Source organism: Grampus griseus, assembly GCF_964374135.1.
Source record: "Grampus griseus genome assembly, chromosome: 5".
In the NCBI taxonomy this organism is placed as follows: Eukaryota; Metazoa; Chordata; class Mammalia; order Artiodactyla; family Delphinidae; genus Grampus; species Grampus griseus.
This window is the reverse complement of record NC_138998.1, coordinates 128,202,373-128,221,629: the sequence shown is the minus strand read 5'-3', so window position 1 is coordinate 128,221,629 and position 19,257 is coordinate 128,202,373. Positions and strand designations below refer to the sequence as shown.

The following is a 19,257-nucleotide window of genomic DNA, read 5'->3' as shown; positions in this document are numbered from 1 at the left end:
TTATGTATGTATACACCCACAAACTATATAGGTAATATAGTATTACTATGCATGGATGATTTTAAACTATAAATTGAATCACATTGTAGATATTCTTCTAAAATTTGTTCTTTTTTTTTGATTAACATTATGTGTTTGAGATTGAACTAAATAAACTTAGTTTTAGTTTGTTCATTTAACTGATATACAGTATTCACTCATTCATTTATTATTTGAATGTATTTGTCCATTTTCCTATTGGTGAATATTGAGTTCCAATTTTTTGTAATAATAAATAATGAAAAAAAAAGAAAAGGAAGAAAAGCTGTGCATACAGTCAGAATAAAGTGCTTCTCAAGAATAATATGATCTTGAAGTAGAGCATTTTGACCCTCACTAGGAAGTTTAAAGAGTTATAGGATCTAGAGCAGTGAGTAGCTATTGGTGTTTATTCCATTATTTTCTACAGATAAAGATAGAAGTGTAGCAGTTCAGGTTGGAGTTTAACTAAGTAATTTTAGCACTAATAAAGACTGTCCTTGGAAATTTAAAAAAAAAAAAAAGAACATACTGTTGACCTAGCTCTGGTACTAGAGGACAGCCCTCTTGTCAGCAGAACCTCTCTATCTGGCTCTGTGGGTCCACTGGCCATAGATTTCCAATCCTCTCCTTGTTGACAACCACAGGTACCACAGGTATGACTATGAGACTATGATGAAATACAGGCTACATGAATAATTTCAATACCAAATCTATTTTAAATTATAAGAAAGAAAGATCATGCTTTTTATGTTCTCACTACCATAAACAAATTTATTTATAAAAACTGTTGAAGTCCTCTTTGAACGAGAAGAAGTAATACGGGTCATGCACAACGCAGAAGCAAGCATTCTCTCCCTACTCACTGACAGTACTATCCACAATAAAACACAGCACACGAGGAGCTCCTGGCTTCTAAGAGACTACGTTTCTTCAAAGGCACCCAAGATAATCACCAGAAATATCATTCAAACAAGGACAGTATTCACCTCTTCCAAACACCTTAAGGGCCTCTGCTATAATTTAGTCAAGAGTAGTGTAATAATACTCCCACTTGAGTGGCTTCAGACAATGGCAATGGGGCACCAACTGTGAATCCATTTGTTCCTGTACCTGCCGGACAATGGATGCCCCCAGGTTCACCGACGCTATGTAGCTGCAGAGAGCAAGTAGAAACAGGGAAATCTTCCCAAGACTCTCGCTGCAGGTTGGAGTGCCATCTCACAAGGAAACAAGGAGAGTCAATCCCTTGGCCCTTGGAATGCCTTCTTCTACTCGGAGGTGACAACTTCTGCCAAATACTGTGGCTTTTTCAATCCACCCCATCATTTGCAAAGAATTGCACCAAAAAAACAGAAAATTTTTTTTAAAAAGACAGAAATAACCATTTGTTTCTACTGACCCTTTGGAGATAGCCTTTATTATAAAACCTATAGTTTGTATATAAAATGGACTTTGGTCTAAGGTGCATTTCAATTTACTTGAACAAAATATCAACAACCCAAACATCATGATTATTTCCACTCATTGAGTTCAAGGCTGGAACAACTTGGTACGGGTAAATGGGAACATATTATACTTTGGCACCCCAACCTTAATAGTCACAGATGAGCAGCCACTTTTTAGAAGGAGAAACCACTTCTACAAAGTACAGAGCAGATAGTACATTCTAGAATTCTAAAAGACAGCCAGGAATGGAACTCAAGTCTTCCTGGGACTTAATCCACCTTGTTCCCCATGAAGTCACGCTCCTTCCTGCTTAATTATAAAAAATTTAAAATAAAAAGGAAAAGAGTTATTCATTTGCATTACTATAGTCAATAGCAAATATCTGGTATGACCCAGAATTAATAAAACCCATTATAAAAATCTGTCATTATTGATAGTCACACCATGTAAAGGCATATATATGGGACCAAGCTGATAATTTTGCAGATAAGTAAAGGCTTAAGATTAGATTCCTCGAGTTGGAAAAAATAAAAGTCTAATTGATTGACATAGAAATAAACATAGAATAAATATTTTAGAAAGGCAAAATAAAAGCAAGAGTTTTGTTAAAGTTGATTTAATCCAAGCAGGAAATGGCATTGGAAACAAGAAAACCAAAGACAGATGTAAGGAGATGACTGAGTTTGAAAGCCAGTCCGGTATTTCACTGCTTGATGCCATCTGGTTTAGCTGGCATCCCTGCCAGCCAGAAATTTCAGAGCTTGCAAAGCTGCTTACAAAGCTGCTCCAAGTTGATGTGTGGTGTGTTTACTTTTAAACAGTGGCTGCCTTCTTTGACTGGTTTTAAAAATAGGCAAATATTCTAAAAGCAGAATGATGAATCACAGGATTGGGCCAAAAAGAAAGAAGGAAAATGACTTAGGCAGACTAGTAGCACAGCTGTTCCACAAACATTTGGCCAAATCGTTGTAAAACATTTTGACAGTGATATCAGATCGGAGTTCCTAAGAGCAGTTAAGTTTGTTTTGACAATTCCAGAAGCACAAAGTAAATTGTACAGTAGCTATGCAAGACACCCCCTTGGAAAATTTAGCTTTTTTTAAAAAAGGAGAGTAGTTGCTAGATATGTTTATAATGTGATAAAAAATCAGAATGCAAGTACTTTTTTGTTAAAATTTATTTATCAATCAAATATTTATTAAATGCCTATTACATTCAAGGCAGGGACTGAGGTTCTATGCCAAACCGGCAAATCACTTTACCACACTTTTTAATGCATTAAGAAAATAATTCATAGGCTTCCTTTCCAAAATGACACTGTGGGCTTGATGGACCAAGAAAAATGTATCCTCAGGAATTTGTTAAAGGACGAAAGATAAAGGAAAGAATGAAAGAGGAATTTTTTTTTTTTTAATAAGCAGATGTTCACTGCTTGTTTTGCAAACACAATGTGACTAAGTCAATGGTACTTAATATAGAACTTTCTGATTGGTATCCCAACCATTATGACATACCATAGTACATTTTATGATGGGCTTGTCTCAGTGTCTATTTAGCAGCTGTTGGGTTGCTTTGGTGGTTATCCTGCTTCAGGTTTCCTTAAATTGTCTGCTTTGTGCTTCTCCATGAATCAGATAAGGGAGGCCCATTGGGTCTGTAATCCAAATCCTCACTGTTATTTAGTAATTATGCAGCCAGAGCTCTCAGATAATGCTACAGCTGGAAGGAACTGCTGGTCATCTGGTCCCAGTCTCTCAGAGCAGAGCTGAGGACAAGGGCCCCACGAAAGGAAGAGTCTCGTAAGACTAAGGGGTGTCTCCCCGCCCAGGGCTCTTCTCATGCTGCCCTGTGCTTCTTCACCTTCTGCTTCATGGGTTCCCGTGCACTTGTATTTCATGAGCCAGTAAAATTTTCCCCAAAACTTTGGGAATCATGCCCTTAGACTGTCCAAATTTTTATTCAGCTAGTGAAGATTCCAAAACAACGACCACGTATCTCTAACATCTCTTTATGACAGAGAACATTTTAACACCAAAATTATAAGACAAATATAATCTGAGAATGCAAGTGTATCCATCATAATGGATAAATTTAGCTTTATAGACAAACACACACACACAACCTCACGGTGCTGTCCTTATTTCTTTTGTTTTACATCAGAGAGGAAAACTTCATCAGAACCAGACCAGGTCTGTGAACCAGTATTTGAGAACAACTGCCCTAGACAACATCTTGACTGGACTTTGGAGTCAACTCTCTCCCCATCCCACTGTGCCCTCCATCCTAAATATTGTACAACTGGGTCTGTGCTGGGAAACTCTAAATCCTTGATAGAATGAGTGTCGGTTTCCACACAGAGAAGAAGACCTCGGGAGAGGGAGAAGTCACGCTCAGAGAACATCCCCAAACCTCACTCCACTCCCCAACCAGGAACTTCGAGAGGCAGCTGGCCCAGAATCCGTTCAACCCGTCTACGCTTCCGGCAGTCAAAGCCGGCTTCGTGGGAATGCACCTGCGCAGTCGCAGGAGCTCTTCGCAGGCGGGTCCGCGCTTGGTTTAATGATCCGGGTACACTGTCTTGAATTTTTTAATAATTTTTGAAGAGCCTCAGAATGTTTGCACTGTGCCTCTACACATTATGGTCCTGCCTCCAGAACAACCCCTGAGTGCTGGTCTCCTGGAGACTGTCCAGGGCACCAGGGGCAAACTGACACTTAAGAGGCAAGTGAGTTGGGCAGTGGCTACACTGCAGAGACTCATGAAAAACCTTTCCTGGTAACTGTTTGCCTGTGAAGGCTCCTAACCACTAAGGACACAGCAGGTTGGTGCCATTTGGTAGGATGGATAAACCTGCCTTTGAATCTCTGGGTTGACCACTATTTTTTTTTTTTTTTTTCTTTTTGCGGTACGCGGGCCTCTCACTGTTGTGGTCCCTCCCGTTGTAGAGCACAGGCTCCGGACGCGCAGGCTCAGCGGCCATGGCTCATGGGCACAGCCGCTCCGCGGCATGTGGGATCCTCCCGGACCGGGGCACGAACCCGTGTCCCCTGCATCGGCAGGCAGACTCTCAACCACTGCGCCACCAGGGAAGTCCTGGGATGACCACTTTTTAATTGGTGAATGTGGACAATCAACATAATCTCTTTGAGACTCAGTTTTCTCCTCTGCAAAATGGACGTGACATTCTCTGTCTCAGAAACTTATTAGTAAAGGAATGCATATGTCAACCATTTCGCCTAAAGCCTGGCACCTAGGAAATAATCAGTAGTAACAATGAATGCTTAATATAATCGAGTTTAAATTCCTTTTCACCATAAACTCAATCAAGTGGTAATGGGGAGGCAAGACGTGTGTGTGTGTGTGTGTGTGTGTCCGCATGCGCATATGTATGTGTTTAATGATGGGGGTTAAGGGTATCTTCCTCATCCGAATAATCCAAAGAGAACAGCTAGGGTCAAGATCACTGACTCTAATTACTGAGTTTTCCCCAGGCCAAGTTAAGGGAGATTTCCCTGGTGTGGCCATAACCTCAGCTCTCTTCATTTAAGTCTGAATTTTAAAAGTGTTTCTCTTTTACTTCCTTATCAAAGCACTTTCTATATAAAATATTGTAAAAAAAATTTTTTTAACTTACACATGAAAGGTCTTTGAGTACTTTTCCTTTAAATCTAAATCAAGATTCACATTTTATTTTTAGAAATAAAATAAGTGACATAAGTTTGCAAATCACATAACCAATACATCAAAAAAACTATTTTAAACTTTCTGGATACCTTGGTTCTTGTTAGAGCATCATATCATTTTGAAACACATCAAAAGCTTTTTTAACCTTTGCTTTCTGCTTGTTAAACATTAGAGATGCGAAGCTAATACACATTGAATTTTCAGGGCCCATAAACTTAAAACTATAGATATGGATATGGATAAAGGGAGAGCTTTCGTATGATACCTAGCAGATTGTCAATTGTTTATAATTAATAAAAATCACCATGTTACCTTAACCAGTACCTAAAACGATCAGGCAAACAAGATCATACATCAAATAGACTGAATGATATTTCTCTGCATGGAGAGACCTGATTCAGTTTAAAGACAGATTTTTTGTTTCTTTGAAACACTCATCTAGTCACTATTATTGTAGCTATAATTTGGTGAATCTTATTGATTTATCCTTTTGTAAGAATATTTTGACTTATTCAGCTTAAAAACATACTCCCTCACCCAGAAACATCTGCTTCAAGATGAACTCGTTGGAAGTATATTTATTTGTCAGACACCACTAAATAAAATTTACCTCTCCCTTTCTTCTTTCCTACTCTATGAAAACATATCAGAACTAACTTTCCTCCATCATTTCCCAGGATCATTGGGGAAGCTATTTGCTGACAGGAACAATCATTCTTTTCTCTTATTACTTGGATCCTGCCTCCAAATGGGCAATAAAGTAAAAACAGCCCCAAGAGCCTGGCTTTGAATCCCTTCCCATTATTTATTAACTGCTTGATTAGAGGCAAGTTATTTAACCTCCCTTAGCCAATGTTTCCACATCTGTAAAATGGGTATAATAACATCTTCCTGCAGAGTTATCACCTATACTAAATTGATGAGATAGTACAAGTAAAAGCACCTAGGGACTCCATAAGCATTCATTTCCTTTTTGACCTTTCTTTACAGCCTTAAGCAAACGATTCCAACCAATAAATCCAGTTGTATCTCAAAGAATCTTCACCCGATATCAGAATAACAAACTCAAAGGGGTTATAGATACTGTAGTATTGATTTTATAGTATTTGATAATTAAGTTCTACTGTGGTTCTCAACTCTGTAAAGGATGTAACTATAGAAGACCCCCCCCCACTCCCACCCCACTCTTGAGTGGTTTTCAACTTATTGTTATCAGTACATGCTGAGGCAGCCCTCAAGGTAGGGTCAGAGTTGGGACAGAATGCCACCTGGGAGAGTTCAAAGAGGCTCACCCAGCCCATGTCCCCAAATGCCATCCTTACCAAGTTGGCTGGTAGAATTCCAGGGGGAACTTTATCCCTAGACCTCCTACTGATACACAAAAATACACCCTGAGACAGATAAAAAGGTAAACCTCGACACTTATTGCTTAGTGTGAATGAGGTTTTCCAGAGTCTTTCCCAAAAGCAAGGATTGAGACTGCAAAGAGAAGAGAGTACAGAAACTTTTGGGCCCTGAAGAGGGAGAGAGAAATAACACCAAAAGGTACCACAGGGAGGAAAAAGTTGAAGGAAGGGGACAATGACAAGAGACATTTCACCTGCATCACAATTTTGCTGAGAGCCAGTTTTGCACATGTATGCAAAAAGACATTCACACGACACCCAGTTAAACTAGATTCAAGGATAGCTATTTCAGCTATTCCACATAGCTCCCACTGCCACACAAAACACCAGATGTGTGAGGACAAAATAGTATTACTTAAGCAGAGTGGGTCTTTAGTTTTTTTAAACTAAAGGTCTTATGATTAATTCATGCCCAGATATGAAAAATTCTAATAGCTTGAAAAAAAAATTTTTTAACAAATTGTTTAAAGCTACCAGCTAAGGCTGATACCACTATCCTTGATTCTAAATAACAACCAAAATTTTTTTTTAAAAAATCCAAGGTCTAGATTTACACAAGCATGTGCCAGATTTTGAATCTGCTGAAGATGAAGAAAATTCTCAAGTAATTAACATCAAATCCTCACGTCCGTCTAACTCTAAATTCTCTCTAATTGGAGAAGGGCCAGTGAGTCTCTAATAACCCAAGAAGTGGGATTCCTATTTCTCTTCTGCACATTTTCTATTGAGAAAAGTAACTTCATGAAGGTCCCAATTTAGAAAGTCAACTCTTTGGAATTCCCCGTTTGGAGGTAATACCAGTCATATCATAGTCTATTAAAGACAAGCATTGCTGGGAATTTCCTGGCGGTCCAGTGGTTAGGGACCCCATGCTTTCACTGCCGAGAACCCGAGTTTGATCCCTCGTTGGGGAACTAAGATCCCAAGATATCGCAAGCCTCTCGGTGCAGCCAAAAAAATAAATTAATTAAATAAAATATATTCTTAAAAAAAAGAAAGACAGGCGTTGCTGCCTCTGGGAGGTATGGCTAGCTAAGTGTTACTTAAGGATGGGTTCTAATGGTAGGCTAGAAATGGTGATTGTATTTTAGAAGGCTTTTTTTCCCTCTAACAACTTGCTTCCTTTATTTAAGCCCCTAGAGGTCCCTAGTCTTTCTGAAAACTTGTGGCTCATTCTGCTATCAATGATCAATGATCAATTCCCCATCTCCCAGGTCAGTCTGTCACCAAGTCCTTTCAACCCTTCCTTCCAAATGTACTCTGAATTCAATCATCCCATTCCATTCTCTAATCCAGGCTTTCATCACTTTGTCTGTGTACCATGATAAAAAGCCCCTTGCATTCTCTCATCTCCCCACATTCTAGACTATCTCAATTGAACACTCATCATTTTCATCATATTACTCCCTTGCTCAAGGACTCTTGAAACTCTATTGCTTCTGATCAAATCCAAACTCTTTCACTGAACTTTTAAGATTGACTTGGTAACTCTAGTCTACTGCTATCTAAAATAGACATTCTACCTAAGACTCCAGCACAATGCCCAGCTCAGAGAGGGGCCAAGTAAATGGCAGGAACTCTTCCACAGTTCAGACCTCTGTTCCAGCTGAAGAGAGTTTTAGTATTTCCTGAACAAATCGTGCTTTTCCTGACTTAGGATTTGCTCACGCTTTCTGTTTGAAGGGAAAAGGAAGAAGAATTGTTAGAAGATGTGTAGCTTCCTTTTCTTATACGTGGTATCCAGAAATGGCACCTTTCCTACACTACCCGCCTTCAAGCCCAGGATGACTATTACATCTTCCAAGAAGCTGTTCCCATCTGCTCTGGGGGACAGATTTTTCCCCACAGGAGAGATCATATTGTACTTCTCTTTGCACATATCACCAGCCTTTGGCAGAATGCTAGAAATATAGAAACTAAGTAAAGCTCAGCTAACTGCTAAGAGCAGAAGCAGAGGTACCCACAATCCAGCAACTGGATAACTACTCCCTAAATAATTACAGCTCAGTTATACTATAAACCCTACCTTGACAAGAAGTAGAAGTGTGAGATGTAGGTGAAACACAAAGCTGCTTCATGCTTTATACTTTCCTTTATTTTCCAGAATCAGTCATCATAAACACAGGGCCTAACTGAGTCCTTAATTTATGTCAAGTGCTATGCTACATGTTTTATCTATATAGTGTCATTTAATTCTCACAAGAACTCTGTGAGTTATTACTATACACATCTTATGAGAAACTGAAGTTCAGCAAAGTTGAGTGACTTACCCAAGATCATACAAACAGTGATGGAAATGGATCTAGAAACCACAGCTCACTGATTTCAAAGCCGTATTCCCTTAACCTCTACACTAAATTGTCTCAGATAAATATGCAAAAAAATAAAAAAAAAAGAAAAGAAACGGTCCTAACATGACCAGAGGAATAAGCACTGTATTAGGCTCATAAGAAATGAACAAGTCAACGTTCACAGGCAAAGACATCTCCTTTTATCATGGACTCTGCTTACTTCTCAAGAATAAATTCAATAATAAGGAATTACTCCCTAAAAGTTTACCTTAGTTTTCCCATTTATTGTAAAAGTCTAGGATTTTTCCTTTCTTTTCCCCCTAAGTGTGTGGTCTATGGACCACATGCACTGGAATTCAAAAGGCATGCATAGTGTGTATGATGGCAAGTGTTGCTTGGTGTGACACTCCACACACTCCTTATTCGAGAATTCAGAGGGAGTGTCCCCAGATATCTGCAAGGCATCTTTCTGTGCACTTGTAAGCTCAGGTGCATGGGAAAATACAGATTGCTGGGCTTCAGTCCGAGCCTACTGCAGGAGGAGTGGGGCCATGGAACATATGTTTTTGATAAGTGCTCTCTGGTGATTATTTTAAGAAAGATGGAGAAACACAGAACCCCAGCTCCTGTCTTGGACTCTCTAGTTAGGTGCCCTTTCGAGAGATATGGGGACACACTGATCATTTTACAAAATTTAGTTTTAGAAGGTTCTTCATAAGGCTTCATGAGCATCTTTCTGTAGAACTGGAAGTCAGGAATTAACTTGAAATAAATGACAACCCTTATTTGAAGCTACTGTATCAAAAACTGTGAATTTCAGAAGTGGGCATTCTTGGGACATTTGAAAGAGACTGGAACAAACCAATCGAAAATGACTGATGAAAAACATGTAGGAATTCCCAGTCAGGGGCCAAGAGGGTTCCAAGGATGGTGGCAAATTAATTACAAGTTGTACATCTTGTACTTCAAGGAAGAGTCTTTCATGTAGCCCAAAGAGAAGATCCACCTCTCCATGGTTCTTTTCTGTACATAAATTAAATTTTGTTAAAATGAATATGAGGGACCAATGTGTTTATTTGTGTTGCCCAAAATTATGATATAATAATATTGTTTGAAATAAACAAGCTTTATATACTAGATTTTTTCTGTAACACTGTTGATTGCGACAGGACTTGTCCTGCTCATGTGGGACACGAGCACAGGGAAGAAAATTGTACATCTTCTTTCTCCCTTGGGATTTTGTGTTTACATGTGTCTGTCTTGAGAGCTAGCCACTCAAGCACTGATTATTCCTCAAAATCTTGTATTTATGAAATGCGTAAAAACAGAAGGAGCGGGCTTCCCTGGTGGCGCAGTGGTTGGGAGACCGCCTGCCAATGCAGGGAGCACGGGTTTGTGCTCCGGTTCGGGAAGATCCCACATACCGCGGAGTGGCTGGGCCCGTGGGCCATGGCCGCTGAGCCTGCGCATCTAGAGCCTGTGCTCCGCAACGGGAGAGGCCACAGCAGTGAGAGGCCCACGTACCGCAAAAAAAAAAAAAGAAGGAGCTTTTCTTTTTTGTTTTGTTTTTAATTATTGACTTTATTTTTTAGTGCAGTTTTAGGTTTACAGATAAATTGAGCAGAAAGTACAGAGAGTTCTTACATACTCTCTTTCCCTACAAACATAGCTTCCTTTTCTTCCTAGAGATGCATGATGGGATAATGAAGAGTTCAGACAGTCCAGTCTAGGGACCTGAGTTTAAATCATAACTCAGTTACTCACTAACAGTGGGGTCTCTGGACCTTGATCTCTGTCTCTGCAAATTGGAAATAGTAATGCCTACATTGCATGGTTATTTTAAAGATCAGAAATAATATAAGTGAAGATCTAATGCAAAGACAAATGCAATTAGTGGTAGTTGTCATTTCTTAGTTGAGAGGGATTGGTTTGCCTTTTGGGAGGTTTCCCCTTCATCATTGTCTTGCAAGGCAACCTTGATTGGGAATATAGTATAACAGCGGCCATGGGAAGACTGTTAGAAGAACAGATGATGAAGAGTCAAGGCTTCACCTCTTCCTACTCTAGAACGAATTCTCCACTGGGGGCTGCATAGTCCAGGAACCCCAGGGCAGAGGTGTCACCACCATAATCACTTGGTATAATAAAGTCTAAATGGGTTGTGTAGTGTCAGACTTCACAAAGCCCAGATCCTTACTTTGCATTATTTTGGGGAGGAACCTGTCCCTTTTCAATCATTACTTTTTAAAGCATTCCTTCCTACAGGAGCATTGTAGGAGGGAAGGAAGGAAGGAAGGAAGGAAGCAAGGGAGGGAGGGAGGGAGAGAGGGAAGGAGGGAAGGAAGGAAGGAGGGAATCAATGCTCAGAAGATGCAAGGTTTAAATGATAATGTTGTTTAAGCGTATGACTATGTGATTTTAACAGATGACATTAGACTGAAAGCAAAAGATGACACCAGTGGAAGAGATCCAAGCCTTCCCTTCCTCACTGCTGTGACCTCACACCACCTGAGGTCCCCTGTCAAAGATGGTGGAACTGAGTATGTGTGTTAAGAGGTCATTGAAGGAAGCCATGACAAAGGGCTCTATGTATGGCAGCCTCACCTCAGACCATACTATTTCAAGAAGGTCTGCCTCACCTGTCTCATTCATCACTCCCGCTGAAGTCTGTTTATTAGCCGGAAGTGTGGGAGCACCAGTGAGAAACCAGCATTTGGAACTTAGGCTTCAGGAAATGCTGCTGGAACCGGGACAGTGATATTTTTATATTACCTAGCCAACTGCCAGCTCTTAATAAACATTTCCTCGTGCAGTTTTAACAATGACATAATTTGTTCTCATTAGAAATTGTTATAGCTCCATGAATTTTATAATAAAAGAAAACTAAAATGGAAAAAGTAAAAAAATAAGAAGAGGGACTTCCCTGGTGGTCCAGTGGGTAAGACTCCGTGCTCCCAACGCAGGGGCCCCAGGTTTGATCCCTAGTGGGAGACCTAGATCCCGCATGCATGCTGCAACTAAGAAGTCCACATGCTGCAACTAAAAATCCTCATGCCACAAGGAAGGTCCCGAGTGCTGCAACTAAGACCCAGCACAGCCTAAATAAATATAAATAAATACTTTTTTAAAAAAGAAGAAGAAGAAATGTGCTCAAACGACCAAAGGTTTGGAGATGGAAGTGTCACCAGAGGTATTTCTGGAAGCCACTCTCCAACGATGCATGATGAAGAATCACTCTCCCCATCATTGGCTCATGCCAGGCATGCATTTTTATTTTTTTGGCCACACAGCCTGCAGGATCTTAGTTCCCCGACCAGGGATCGAACCCGTGCCCCCTGCAGTGGAAGCTCGGACTCCTAACCACTGGACCACCAGGCAAGTCCCCAGGCATGCATTTTTAAATGCCCTTTGTGGAACTAGAAAAAATGATGGTAAGAAGGCGGCAGGCTGAGGAGGCAACACTTTCCCTCAAAGCAGAGCATACCTGAGGCATTATCGAGGCTGAAGGCAATGCGTACTGGCTTATCTGCAGGTACCCTGGCTGTGCTGATCATGTGGGCACCTGAGCCTTGGCCTTCCTCCTGGTCTTCCAGCTGTAATGACAAGAAAGAGCCATTGTCACTTTACCCAACATTACCCCTCGAATACTCAGAGGCCTTTGGAACTTAGAGGGGAAAGTTAGTAAGCACTGCTTTCTTATTTTAAAGATATTCCTAGCTCCTAGCTTGCTTTCCCTACACCTGTCCCATTTATAATTCTTTTTCTGGCTTATAAAAACATTTGCTTTGGAAATACATCTAGAACAAAATATAAAAGATGGGGCAAAATCTCCACCCACCTCACTTTTTTAGTATCCCTTACACTGACCAGTCCAACCCTGGCCCTTTGAGGTCTTATATAGTATTTTATTTTTAATTGAGGGGGATAAAGAAGTCTTAATAAGGCAACAGACATCTTTTCACACTCAAAAGCCTAAATTGGATCTGAATTATTGATCTGGGAGTGGTAACAAATACCTATCATGGAATTATTTCAAGAATACCAAAGACTATTTTAAAATATCCCCCAGTTATATTATGAATAGTATGCGCTTTAAATATCTGATTAAACTACCGATTAATCTACCAAACATTTCTAAGGTTGTGTGATATGAGCAAAAGACACATCCTAAAAACATCCTATTCATGATCTACATCACCTACTAATTTATCATTTAATAAACTAAGATAGAATGAATGGAAAAGCATGCTACAGATAATATGGGTTGGGGTGGGTGAAAATACATGAAAATTTCTTTGTATAATAATTTAACCAAGATATTTGATAATTTTTGTTCAATGGGTCTGGGAAAAGATATAATTATAAACACAAGATATCTTTGTCATTTAAATCCATATATTTAACTTTTCTATTTTTAGTCATGCTTTCCCCTAAGCCTTCTACTTTCCTTCTCATGGAGACAGTAAACCAAAAACTCTGAATGATGTTTTAAAGAAAATGTCTCTAAAAATGGCAAAATATAAATCATCTCTTTAACCATCCTTAGCGAGATTCTGGGAACTGCTTTAGCAGGACATTTTCTCACAGCAAGGTTTCTGATTCTTTCCCATAACTTTTCTCTATCTAAAAATAGTGTCTAGAACACTGAATTTTGTTTTTACAATTATTTATAGAGCCAAAGCGAATGCATATATACATATAATATATATATATTTAGACATACATACATATGGAATCATCTTATCACCAGTATATGAAAAAAGAACATGCTTATATTAAACACCTAGTATAGCTTTGGAGAAAAACCAGCAACTGTTCATCACCCAGTTAGAATCATATTTGGCCCATTCATTGAACACTACAAGTAGCAATGAACCATAAAGCACTCCAAGTCATGTCATTCTAAGTTAGAAAAGAAGTATTAATGTGAAACATTCGACTCAAGAAAAGGGTAATATAAAATCACTGTTACTTGACTCAAAATTTGTTTTATCTTAGCTCTGACATACATTTCTGTGTAGTCTCGTCTGCTTAGAATCAACCATCTTGTTAGCCACCTGTTCCTAGGGAATAGAACAGACTGTCTCAAATTTAACAAAACAGACAATAAAAAACCCCTTAAAGTTGTAGCGAAAAGAAAAAAATCTTATTGTTACGCCCTGTACCATCACCAAACCATTTTATCATAACATCTAAGGATGAAAAGCTTCACTCCTCTTTTGGCTAAATCTCCCAATGCTCTCCTGCACCAAGAAATAAACCAGAAGAGGTGGAAGTTTGCCTCCTGGGATTTTGTAAATAGATCTCTGGCAGTGTTTCCAGCCACGAGAAATGGAATTGATCAACACAGCTAATTAGAGTCCCTCCCCTCCACACAACAGAGAACATCTGTCCGCCTCCCAAAGGATGGCGGCGGCAAAGTTGGGTGGATTTTGAGTTCCACACGGTGTCAGCCACAAGAGCCCCTGAACCAACTTGCCTTTTCATCACACCGCCTGGGGAAATGGGCCACTGATTCCTCCTCTCGGCGGTAGCAGAGCTTTGGTTAAGTTGCTGGTGCTCTGAGCATTTAGTTGGGTTTTCACACCTGTCGCCTTACCTCACTTAGTTGAGTGTCTGCACTTGTGTAATCGAGGGCCAGCCACTGCCTTGGCCGGTCGTTGCCTTTGTGGAGTACAGACCTAGTGGCAGAGCAGGCTGCACCTGCCGCATAGCAGCCGCTGACAATCTGAGGAGCAGTGACAGCTGGGAGGGCGGCTCGCTGCTACCTGCTGTCCCCCAGACTCCGGCGTCCCACGGGGCCTCCCTGTTGCACTTCCCTCCACGACCCCTCTCTCTTTTCCTTGTCTCTCCAACAGCCAGGATGTTGTCATGCTTCTAGAAAAAGCAAGAGCAAAAGAAATCCCTCCTCCTGTCAGAGGCATTGATAAACAGCAAGTCGTGGAGAGTCCAAATGTTTTAATTCATTAGTCCTGGCAAACCTAAAATACAAACAGACTTGCTTCACAAGACAGGAATGTCTTCAGCGTGACCCAATCGGTGTCTGTGTCTATTCCAGCAAACTGGCAAAGATAGCATGACTCCAGTCAGCAAAAATGTCGGCTGCTCCAGTCAGCTCCCCGGGACCCAGCCAACTTGGACAGGCCACAAGCCGACTCTCAGATGATGGCAGCGATGATTCGGCTTAAGAACGTGAGGTCTGAGGTTGAGCTGCTGTTGGGCTTGATGACTTGATCCCATCTACGATGCAACCGACCGCAAACTGAGTCAATGGTAAACAGGAAGGGAAAGTTCAAACTGTTCAAACTTTTTAATAGCTATCAACCTGAAGATGGGTAGAACTTTAAAAGAGTTGGATGTTGATGTTGAGGTTAAATAATTAAAGATAAACAAGTATCCAGAGAATGCACAGACTGGGAGAAAATCTTTGCAAAATACATACCAGGTAAAGGATGGCTATCCAAGATATAAACAGAACTCTTAAAACTCAACAGTAGGAAAACAACCCAATTTAAAAATGGGCAGGGCTCCCCTGGTGGCACAGTGGTTGGGAGTCCGCCTGCCGATGCAGGGGACACGGGTTCGTGCCCCGGTCCGGGAGGATCCCACGTGCCGTGGAGCGCCTGGGCCCGTGGGCCATGGCCGCTGAGCCTGCATGTCCGGAGCCTGTGCTCCGCAATGGGAGAGGCCACAGCGGTGAGAGGCCCACGTACCGCAAAAAAAAAAAAAAAAAAAAATGGGCAAAAGATATGACCAGACACCTCACAAAAGAAGATATAGAGATGGCAAATAATCATATGAAAAAATGCTGAACACCATACGTCATGAGGAAATTGCAAATTAAAACAACATTGATATTCCACTACATCCCTCTTAGAATGGCCAAAATCCAAAACACTAACAACACCAAATACTGGTGAGGGTGAAAAATGGTGTGGCCACTTTGGAAGACAGTTTGGCAGCTTCCTACAAAACTAAATATGTACTTACCATTATGATCCAGCCATCACACTCCTTGGTATTTACCCAAAGGAACTAAAACTTATGTCCACACAAAGACTTACACACAGATGTTTATAGCAGCTTTATTCATGATTGCCAAAACTTGGAGGCAAACAAGAGGTCCTTTCATAGGTGAATGGATAAACAAACTGTAGTACATCCAGACAATGAAATATTATTCAATAATAAAAAGAAATGAGCTATCAAGCCATAAAACACATGGAGAAAACTTACATGTATATTACTAAGTGAAAGAAGCCAATGTGAAAAGGCTACATATTGCATGATTCCAACTATACAACATTCTGGAAAAGGCACCATTATGGAGACAGGAAAAAGATCAGTAGTTGCCAGGGGTTTAAAGAGAGGGAGAGAGAGATGAATAGGGAGCATAGGATTTTTAGGGCAGTGAAACTATTCTGTGTGACACTATAATGGTGAATATATGTCATATGTTTGTCAAAACCCATAAAATGTACAACACCAAGAGTTATAAACTACAGACTTTAGTTAATAAGACTGTGTCTATATTGACTCATCAATTGTAACAAATGTACCACGCTAATGCAAGATGTTAATAATTGGGGAAATAGGGGAGGAGAAGTGGGGGGGAGGGAATAGAAGGGAACTCTGTGCTTTTCACTCATTTTTTTTTCTGTAAACCTTAAACTGCTCAAACAATGTTAAATAAGTAAAACGATTTAGCAGGTTTCCTTGGTCTAATGAATAAAAGGTTAATTTGTTATGCTATCCACAGTAATAAGGGGCATAGATTCAGATGATTAAAAACATTCACATATAAACCTATTTGCATTTCTAACTGCAAATCTTTCCAGGAATTATTATTACTGTTTGATGTTATTTTATGGATAATAATATCGTCTTACGTATTGCATTAAAATTGATTAAAAAGACTCTTGTTTTAATAAATTTATTTATTTTTATTTATTTATTTTTGGCTGTGTTGGGTCTTCATTGCTGAGCACAGGCTTTCTGTAGTTGCGGCGAGCGGGAGCTACTCTTCGTTGGGGTGCCCAGGCTTCTCATTGTGGTGGCTTCTCTTGTTGTGGAGCATGGGCTCTAGGTGCACGGGCTTCAGTAGTTGTGGCTTGTGGGCTCAGTTGCTCCGTGGCATGTGGAATCTTCCTGGACCAGGGCTCAAACCTGTGTCTGCTGCATTGGCAGAAGGATTCTTAACCACTGCACCACCAGGGAAGCCCCAGAAAGAGTCTTATTCAAAAGAGTTTATCTTCATCTTCCCAATAATCCTATGAAATAAACATGGCCAATACTGTCAGCCCTATTTAACAGATGAGGAAACTGAGACTCAAACAATTTAAGTAAAAGGTTCAAGGATAAATGATCATTATGGAATAATGACCCAGATAAGATCCAGGTTTTCCAATTTTTAGTTCATGCTATTTCCACTATACCAGGATGCACTGTGTATGAAATATCAAATTGAGTTGTTTCATTATCGATGTCTGACACTCAACTTTTGGAGTGAAGGAGACAAAGTTATAACTTTCTTCATGATCTGTTAGCATCCAGGTTCATCCGACACCAGCTATCTTTACCGTGACACCTAAATTCAACCTCAAGGAAACCGAAGTTGTGGATCTTGTGTGTGCTGGTGGGGAAGTGGATACCAATTCTGCACTGGCTCCCAAATCAGCCCATGGGTGTGACTTCAGAAAAGCTGGTGGTGACAAGGACATTGCCAAGGAAATCCATAACTGGAAGCATCTGGATTCCAGTGAAACTGACCCTTCAGAATGGAAAGGCCCAGAATGAGGTACCACCTTCCTCCTCTGCCCTGATCATAAAAGCCCTTGGCGAACCAACCAGAGATAGAACACGACAGTTATATATTAAATACAATGGAAATATCACCTCTTATGATATTATCAAAAGCACCTGACAGATGCAGCATAGATCTTTATCCAGAGGATTCTCCAGCACCTTTACAGCAATCCTGGGGACCATCCATTGTGTGGGCTGCAATGTCAGTGGCTGCATCCTCATGACATCAACAGTGGTATGGTGATGCCAGTTGGTAAAGAGATACAAAGGAAAAGATGTCATTAAAGGATAATATGACAACAACAACAAGAAAGAAACAAAAAGAATACATCTAAATAGTCTAAATGTGCTCTGTCCAAGCCTGATCACATAAATTCAAGGCTTTAATAATAATATTCACCAGTTCTTCTGTTCCCATGGGAGCAGTGATGTATTTCTTGGCTCTTTATCTAAACACTTCCAAGAGGATAACAAATCTGAAACTCAAGTGAAATCCCTTCCCACAAATGTAACCCAAAATAACTACATGGTATTTTAAGAATTCAATAGAATTATACTAATTCAATCCAGAAAGGACAGTATGTGTACATCAAAATATTAACAGATTAACAGTATGTCTCTGGATAGAAGCAATATGTAAACTTTTTATTTTCTCCTTTTCAACAGTAAATGGATTTTTACTGTTACATGGAAAGTTATTTTTAATGGAATTCAAGGAGCTTTTCAAATGATGAATCCTTGACTTGCTTCTGAATTATGGTCTATAATACACACAGCAGCTCATGGTACAGACTGTTATCACAATTAATGTGATCTCAATTTCTTGGTACAATTCAATAAGCATCTTGGGAAGACTTGGTATGTGCCAGTCTAGCATTTCCCAAATTTGCCTCATTGTGGGTTCATGCCTTTTAAAAATACCTATTCCCAGGCTCTGCCATGGGGGTGACTCAGTAGGGCTGGGGTAGGTCCAGGGTTTTATAAATTTAAACAAGAAGTGCTAATATTTGTGTACAGCATTTAAAGAATGGTTTAGAAGACATTTTCATCAATACTTTAAAGTTAGCTCTCCACTGCTGCGTGATGTAGGTAGCCTATAATCTCCAAAAGAAATGTTTCACCATGGTGAAGTAATGAGTTTTCCCTTATAACCGTCAGTTTTTATAAAAAAAAAAAAAAAAACAGTTTTTATTAAAAAAAAAACAGCAGTTTTTTTTCTGTAAAGGATCAGATACTAAATGTTTTACACTGAATGAACTCTTACAATCTCTCTCAGAATTACTCATCTCTGCCATTGTAGCACAAAAGCAGCCACAGACAAGATGTATTTGAATGGAGGTGCTCCAACTTTATTTACAAAAACGGGAAAAAAATGGACGTGTCTGTGTTCCAATAAAACTTTATTTACAGAAACAGACAGCATCCTGGATTTGGCCCACAGCCATAGTTTACCAGCTCCTATCTCACCTCACCACAGTCTGAAGCTCCAGTGGACATACCTCTCCCAGAGGGGCAGGGCAGAGTCTCCTTGGAGAAAATTAACTTTTCATTTTTTGCCGCTCTCAGTTGCCTCTCTTCTATTCATCCCTCCCAACTCCATCCCC

The 19,257-nt window shown here is 40.0% G+C and overlaps 1 protein-coding gene across 2 annotated transcripts in view; it reads right to left on the bottom strand.

Moving 5' to 3' along the window:
- Positions 1–14,496, bottom strand: part of MAP3K7CL (MAP3K7 C-terminal like) — a gene marked incomplete at both ends in the record, with an annotated part of 38,583 nt that extends 24,087 nt beyond the window's left edge. Inside the window, 2 exons of one of the 2 annotated variants that reach the window (XM_082654706.1) lie at positions 12,333–12,441; positions 14,448–14,496. In XM_082654706.1, the coding sequence (XP_082510832.1) occupies positions 12,333–12,402 (70 nt within the window). Of the gene's footprint in view, positions 1–12,332; positions 12,442–13,857; positions 13,894–14,447 lie in introns of those variants that run through there. The other variant, XM_082654705.1, reaches the window with a different exon arrangement.
- Positions 14,497–19,257: the final 4,761 nt, after the last annotated feature.